The sequence below is a fragment of the Ceratina calcarata genome, unplaced genomic scaffold (assembly GCF_001652005.2).
Source record: "Ceratina calcarata isolate Rehan_Ccalc_2016 unplaced genomic scaffold, ASM165200v1 scaffold43, whole genome shotgun sequence".
NCBI classification, from domain to species: Eukaryota; Metazoa; Arthropoda; class Insecta; order Hymenoptera; family Apidae; genus Ceratina; species Ceratina calcarata.
Window position 1 is genome coordinate 485,321 of NW_017166721.1, and position 8,354 is coordinate 493,674.

At 38.9% G+C, this 8,354-nt stretch overlaps 1 protein-coding gene across 5 annotated transcripts in view; it reads left to right on the top strand.

Annotated features, from left to right (window-relative positions):
* Positions 1–8,354, top strand: part of LOC108626846 (peroxidase) — a 27,970-nt gene extending 19,616 nt beyond the window's left edge. For all 5 annotated transcript variants that reach the window (XM_018027769.2, XM_018027765.2, XM_018027766.2 and 2 more), the window contains exons 4-13: positions 305–525; positions 3,502–3,678; positions 3,806–4,002; positions 4,073–4,256; positions 4,374–4,716; positions 4,862–5,018; positions 5,107–5,280; positions 5,654–5,852; positions 5,942–6,047; positions 6,174–8,354. In XM_018027769.2, the coding sequence (XP_017883258.1) occupies positions 305–525; positions 3,502–3,678; positions 3,806–4,002; positions 4,073–4,256; positions 4,374–4,716; positions 4,862–5,018; positions 5,107–5,280; positions 5,654–5,852; positions 5,942–6,047; positions 6,174–6,261 (1,846 nt within the window). In that variant the 3' untranslated portion in view covers positions 6,262–8,354. The remainder of the gene's footprint in view (positions 1–304; positions 526–3,501; positions 3,679–3,805; positions 4,003–4,072; positions 4,257–4,373; positions 4,717–4,861; positions 5,019–5,106; positions 5,281–5,653; positions 5,853–5,941; positions 6,048–6,173) is intronic.

The following is an 8,354-nucleotide window of genomic DNA, read 5'->3' on the forward strand; positions in this document are numbered from 1 at the left end:
TCTCGGAAAAATCGAAAATTTTTTTTTGTTGTTTATTATTAGAAATGTTCTTCCGACGTCTGATTTCTTTTTAAAAAATGCGTTTCTAAAGTGCATAAACTTTTGGGATTGACTGTATAGCCAATACATCCTTAAGAAGAGGAGATCTCTGATACAATATCACATTTCTTATCGTAACAAATACCAGAAGGGTCCGAAACATTTGTATACTGCAACGTGATCACGACCACTAATAAACAAGCTACTGTTCAGCTACTATGCAAGTAGCAAAAGCGATAAATGGTTATCCTGGTGTCTGTTTCAGATTCGGTATGGATAAGAACGAATGCGCCCGTTACATATCTACCCTTTCGTTGCACGGTACCCCATTGAGCTCCGCTTGCTCGACTTCTGGTCCGAGCATGATCTGTAACCCGAAGGCCAAGTACCGTACCATGGACGGCACTTGCAACAACCTTGAAAATCCGAGCTGGGGTAGTGCGATGACCGCGTACAACCGATTACTCTTCCCCCAATATTTCGACGGTAAGCTTTCACTTCCGTGAAGGAGACGATGGAAGGGCTTGTTTACCATAATTTATCAGTCTCGCTCTATTCATTTTTGCCCGCGGTATGAAAATCCCGTATTATATCATCGGTTTGTTCGAATCGGTTTTAAAACTGGGCACGATCGTAATATCGCGTCGCGTATACCGAATTAACACGCGGGTATTCGATGCTGGCGAGGAGACACGCGTCGCTTTCGGTCTGTTCGAAACGAGGTTCGAAACGTAGATTCCAGTCTCGGTACCGTGGTGTCGTCGTTATTTTTATGGAAATAATAATCGTAAAATTATTTGCAGCCTCTGAACGCTTGGCGCTTCCTTGTTCTCCTTCCACGCGTCCACCCTCTACCTTTTCATTACTTATTATTCTCGTTGTTCGATCGGTCAATCGTATGATAGATTTCTTTGATGAATAATTTCTCGTGTCGTGATTTCAATTCAGTTCTCTTTTTATTTTATTTTTCGAGATCACATATTGGTTTCATATCGGGGATGTTCGTCTGCATGAATGCAGATGGCTGGTTAGATAAGGTGAATACTCGTGTTACGACACAATGGGGTGTGTTCATATCAGTTGGCATTGAGTGATGCACGTAACGACTGGAATGTGGTCTTTGTAAAGTATGGATATGGATTCTTTATCAATAATCGTATTGGGTGTCCCAGAATTATTTTTAGTACCACTAATGAAGTCATATTTTATTGAACATACTTGACAGAGAGTAAAGTGTTATTTGAAGATAATTCTTGTCGAACGAAATCAAAGACTAAACGCGAAAGACTTTTTCTACCATTCTTTCGATTAATGTTATTAAAAGTAGTTGTCAGACGTTACACTTGTATAAAATCAACGCGTTTTGTTCATTGGTTCAAAGAAGAGAGGTCGAGACCTCAGATAAAGCCAGTGCGTCATTCTCGATTCGTGGAACGTATCTGACAAGATACGGGATTTGCAAAAAATAAAACTGCATACGTGTATATTCTTAAAGATTTATGCTTTCATAGCGTTCAGACTCTAGTATCAAACTAGATATCAGCATAACATAAAATGCATAAATTTTTTAATATGCTATTTTTCTAAAGTTTTATTTAATTACATGAAGGAATTAAATATCCATAAAAGTTGCTCTCACAATTCTAGGACATCCAGTACATTCTCTTGGGATTTTGTTATTGACGATGACGCTGATGTCTGACCGAATGATTTCATCGCTCTCGATTGAACTTCGATCGATCATTTCTCACTTTACAAGTTTTTCGTATAATTACATCTGGCACTTAATCGATCGTTCATCGTTCGATTTGTTCATCGTTACTTTTCGTTCGTTAATTTTCTCGACGAAATAACAAGAGACTAAATGTGCTTCTGTTTCGTGTCTCGAAATCGAAGCTGCAGCTGTGCGGCGGCGTTACGTTACCAGCCTCGACCTACTAACCCACCTACTCCGCTCACAGAACACCTTAAGCATAAAAGCATATATTATCTATACGTATCACGAACACACGACGGAACACGAAAAGTATACATGCACACGCATACGACACGAGACGGACGGAAAGTTAGAATACAAAGTCTATGCACATACGAAAAGAAAGAAAAAACGAACACACTCTCTGATCCCTGGGCGCTAGTGGATTGAAAGAAAAAAAAAAAAAAAAAGAAGTTCGTCGATTGGCTTAACAAATTATATTCTGTGATTTACATTACAGTTGTTGTGCGATAAGGCACATAGAGCATAAAATGCCTGAGTGTAGCAGTGAATAATACTGCCTACAATAGGGTGCCCCGGTCGGGAGATTCTATCCAGCAGTAGAATGTGTATGTAAACTAATTCGGATATACCTAATAATGTATCATACTTATTATTGTAACACTAGTTCAAATACTTTCTGTTGTTTGCGGTACACGGGTCTCGTTAAAGGTGTCCGAGACAGGCGAATGAGAATTGGGAGTCATTCGCGTTCCTCATTTCATTCCATCAAGTTGGTCTTGCGTTTAGTACACGTCCCGAAAATAATATCCAAGCATGCTGAATAAAAACAACCGAGCAAATTGTCCTGTTCAAAACTGGTTTAGAAAACAGTTTCCAGATATGTACTAAACTATGCATATCGGCTTGCACTAATAATACTCGTTTAGAATTTATCGAACGCGTGACAGGGATGTTCGTAAGACAGATCTTTGTTGAGGATCATCTCCCAGTTTAATTCTCTCACTTGGGCACCTTCATCAGCCATTTAGATAAGTCACAAGTGACTCTGTAAGCGTTCTCGACGTTGTTCGTTATTTTAGCAATCATCAAAGAGAGTTCAATAAAAAACAGAGAATTGTTCGATGAGAACGTTTGGAATAAAATTCGTACTCACGTGTTTCGTCGAAAACGCATCAGAACATCATGTCCTAAGATAAATGTAGGTTTAATTAGAGGATAAATGTATTTTGTAGCGCGAGAGTAATCGTTTTTCGGTTCGGCGTCCAGAGATCAATCAGCATTGGGACACGCGACGAGAGGAATAGAGAATAATTTATTGCAAAAGAAAATATATTTACTTTGATATCGAATACTGATTGGTCTCTGATAAGTGAGGCAGGTTTAGGCGCGGTTAGGTTCAAGATTTGTCGTACGGAGGGATTCGCGTGATAGACGTTCAGAATGGAGCACGCCATGAATAGATTGCTCTCTCTCGCGCTGCACACACATCTTAATTCATAAGCACAGGCGGCAAACATTCTCGTCGAAATCGGAGTAATTAAGATTTTTCAACATTCATATCAGTACTTCAATATGATGTTATTTAAATGGAAACGTGTAACAGCTACATATGTTATATCATGATAGAGATAAGGATAAGAATAATTAAATGAAATCGATTTTGAAACGTAGCGTATATTTACTCCGATTTGACGATGCACAGGGAAATGAATATGTAGACTAATTTTTGATTTGGCGATCAGGGATCCAAGAACCGAGGCACATCGGGCAAACGAAAAAACCGCTGCCAGGTGCCAGGTCCGTGAGTGTGGCTCTGTCAACTCCTAACAATCAAGTGGATACCAGTCGAACGTTGGCGGTGATGCAGTGGGCACAATTCATTGCGCACGACATTTCTTACACTCCAGTGCGAAAAACGAGTAGGTGTTCAATTGTTTTTTTTATTAAACTGAGCTCTTTTAATGATGCAGCAGTTCGAGCTGTGTCGAAATTTCGAAAGTTTAGCAGGAATTTGAATTTAATATCTTATTTCACTTGGATTTATAGTATCTACCGGGAAACCGATCTCTTGCTGCCAATCCGACGGAAGCAGCTTGTCTCCTCGTCACGTGCACCCCCATTGCTCTGCGATTACGATACCTGATAATGATCCTATCTTCAGCAAACATTATGTACGATGCATGAATTACGTGCGATCATTACCAACTATTAGATCCGAATGTACTTTTGGACCCGTGGAACAGGTAAGAAAAATTCTATACGATTCTTGATATTAAAGTTTAGCAGAGGTCTTATCAATGACTTTTTTAACAGATGAATCAGGTGAGCCACTTTTTGGATGGCTCGACGATCTACGGTTCCACTTTAAACAAGGCTCGTGAACTCCGTGAGTTCGAAGGCGGCCGTTTACAAGTACACAGGGTAAATAATTACGAGTTTCTGCCTATCGGCGGTGTCGAATTATCGTCCAGATGCACGGAAGGCTGCTATAATTCTGGTACTTATTCAATTTATCATAAAAAATGTCTGCTTATTTCAATCTTAAGAGATTGTTGTTTTCCATTTCAAAAATACTCTCTTCTCTCCCATAAATCATTTCAATCTTTCATTACAGGTGATTTCCGAGTGAACGCTCACCCGCAGGTGGCTGTGATGCATACTGTCTGGCTTCGAGAGCACAACAGGATCGCGAACAAGCTTGCTGAATTGAATCCCGACTGGTCGGACGAGATATTGTATCAAGAAGCCAGGCGAATAGTAACTGCTGAAATCCAGCATATTACGTATAAAGAATGGCTGCCCATATTATTGGGTAAGAGATATACTAGAGTCGTCGGGCTCAACGTGGGTTCTAGTTACAGTCGTAACTATAACTCCGAAGATGATCCAGCGGTGAGCAACGAGGTCGCAACTGCGGCACTTCGCTTTTTGATCTCGTTGATGCAAGCAAAAATTAGGTAATTTATATTTTTCGTCTTTTAGCGGCATTGATAATTCACGATTAAATTTCTGTAAATCTCAATCAACAATTGGACTATTTTTTTAATTAAGGACGACTACGACGATTATTTCACGAATTCATGCTCGATTTTAATATTGCAGCTTGACGGACAACAATCGCATTGTGAACAGAACACTCTCGTTAGCGGCGTACTTCTTTAAACCGAAAATAATCGCGTCTAACGACATATTCGATGGCCTATTACGTGGCATGGCTACTCAAACCAGTCAAAAAATGGACAGCAGCATCATCGAAGATGTAATTATCTAACTTTGATTCCAATTTAATGTTCTGATTAATATTTAATTATATTAACAGCGATTTATAAATGACTTATGTCGCACAGATTACGAGCAAATTGTACGCAACTGATGCAGACAGCCTGGGCTTGGATTCTGTTAGTTTGGACATTCAGCGCGGTCGTGATCACGGTTTACCTGGTTACAATTATTATCGCAAATACTGCGGTCTCAATTCTGCGAAGAATTTCGATGATTTCTTAGATTACATTCCGAAAGAGGTGAGCGCTTGAATCAATATGGGAATTTTTACGATTTCTAATTCATAACTGCAAGTTACTTTACAAAGTAAAGTAAATGTGAAGAATACAAAAATAGCGTCCGAGGCTTAAAGCGATTAAAAATTGCAACTATTGCCTATGATTCCCAGGAATATCGGTAAGTTCCTGGATTCACGACCTCATGAAAGTGAAAGTTGCGATATCTCTCGTTGAATATAGTCACAATATAAACCTGTGTATGTGAGCCTCGGACGCAAATTTTTATTTTTGATGTTTGTCCTTCTTTTGCTGTTAAAATCATCTCAAAATATTTCGCACCAATAGCCGTATTAAATTCACATCACATAATAAATATTTTTCTTTTTATAAATAGACCATAACTAAATTGCGTTCGCTTTACGCTCACCCGGATGACGTTGATCTACTTGTGGGTGGCATGGCCGAAAGAGCAACAGAGGATGGATTGCTGGGACCAACCTTCCGCTGCCTGATCTTCGAACAGTTCTTCCGAGCTCGTCGCGCAGACAGATACTTCTATGATTCTGCCTCTCAGCCACATCCTTTCAAACCTGGTAAAGAAAATTAATAAAATCACTTCGACAATTGTAATACGATGTGCATAAAATCATATAATAACTTCTGCTCGATTTTCTTATAACAGAGCAATTGTCGCAAATACGAAACGCGACGTTATCGCGAGTGTTCTGTGATAACGGAAACGATATCACGTACATGCAACCAAACGCATTCCTCAAACCACAAGCTGGGTAAGTTTTATAACAATATTGTTCATTGACTCGACCTCAATATACCTATCGCTTGATACAAGAAATAAAAACAGATGAAGGACTGATTTAAACAAGAAACTCAAATTGAAAATGTATTATTTTTAGGAATGAGCTGACGTCGTGTACAGACTTCGAAGCGATACCCAGCGTGGATTTATTCGCCTGGGCGGAAAGAGCGAAGGCCTACCGTTGAGCGTCCCCGTTAATTGGCTGGTCACATTGCCGCATCGTTTAGCCCGAGTTGCAGGAACGGGCATGAGAGCAGGAGCTTCGGGTCACTGATAGAAAGGGAACACAGTGATCTAATATCGAACTCGGAATCTCGTCGCGATGCCACGCGATCGAGGTCGAAAAAAGTTGAACAGGAGCTGCATCATGCAGCAACACTATGAACGGGCACGATGGAGGAGAACAAAACAACTCGATACGGATGCACAACTCGGAAAATAATCGAACAAAAAACAGACAATGAGGTGCATCGAATACCAACGTGACTAGTCGATTAACCGAGCGCGCTAAAAAGGGAGCGCTACGGCACGGGGATGAAAGATGGCGAATTATTGTTCGAAGGGTGAAAATCACTTCGGAGATTCGCTTATGTCCTATGGAGAGCCTTTTCTTTAAAAGGAGTTTAATACGCGAGAGCCTGGACGTCGTAGATACGCTGATTCTTTTTAATCCTACGCTTAGAGTATGTTTATTTGTTGTGAAAGTATTCACAAAATCATGTTGCTCTCGATGAACGACATTATGTTATTTACTGATCTACGTCGTTTCATTTTTACTTATTTTCTTCGTAGGAGAGAGGCTTGCTTTCTATTCACTTTTATTTTTCTTTTTCTCTTTTCCTGCTCATTCACTGCGGGAAATTATTTTTCGAAATACAGAGCCGCATGATATTTTGGATGCTCCGTATAGTATGCAGCAAATGTGTGAGTGAGAGTTTTCGTATATACTCAATTTCAATTCATCGTGGTATGGAATATAATTTTATTTTGCATTGCAAATTGCATATCTGCGCACGTGAGCTTCGAACAAGTTCATATAATTCGATATTTTCAGTACGGTATGGAAAACATTTATTTTTGTTAATAATCTACGATGGATTGAAATAATAGATTTAGGTCTCGACTTTATCAAATGAGAAACAAATATTTTCGAATGGAATTTAAAGAAACTACATTCAAGAAGAAAGACGAGGAGGCGAAAGATAGTAAACACAATGGTAAATGTTCATTTCGTTAGGAACGAGCAATAAAATATTAAATGATATTTTAAGAGAATCTGAATAACTTCTGAACAATGTAATGAAAAAGTTAGATCTTTGAACGCATGTAACAGAAGAAGTACGTTACGATCAAGGATATAATTGTTTCATGCTTTTGACAAGTAGCAATACATTTGTCGAAACTTTTTATAATTGTAAACGAGTAAAAATTCATTATGAATTTCAATAACTATACGACTTAGAAGGCTGTAGAATATTTTTAAGGACACGTGTGATTAATGAGACGAGAACTAACTAATTAAGTTCCGTAATGAGTACGAATATGAATACATTCTTGAAAAATTGAATAACTGAGTTTCAGTCTTACATTCAGCATTCTCTTGAAATTTAAAATGCATAGATCAATAAGTGATACCGCGGTCAAGGGTTGATGTGGGGATGACCATGCGCAATCCGCGGTCCACAGATGAAGTAAGAATGAAGATGTGCGATGCGCAATCGAGGGGTGAGATAGGGATGAAGCTGGATAGCGTTGTCACGTTTATTTTCGGCCTGTAGCATATATTTCTTACTTTTGTGCTTCCGTTAGATATTATACGTAAAATGAGCGAAATTTATACTCTCGACTCAACGACGGATAAACGACCCGAGGACATCCGGTCAACGCACAGACTAGCGGCCAAAAGAAAATGATTACAGCACCTGTTTCATTGGGTTTCAAATTTATGCGCATTTGCTTTCTGTAATTCGTATTCATTCACTATAATCAATTCTTGTTACATTCAATCAATCAATCAATCAATTAACTATTGAACATTCGAACAAAACTCTGCTCAACGTTTAAGTTCTGTCTTTTACACGATCATTGGAGTACCGTTTAGGAGTACATGGAGTATGACTGATTAGTTTTTAAGGAAGAATGTAATATTGTTGAACATTTTTTTATACGTGATTAGAATTTACTTGTACTTATCGCGTTCAACACGACTGAAGCTTTTATTTTAACTAGGATTAATCGTGTCACGCGCATTTCATGAATAAACGAAATGTTACCAATA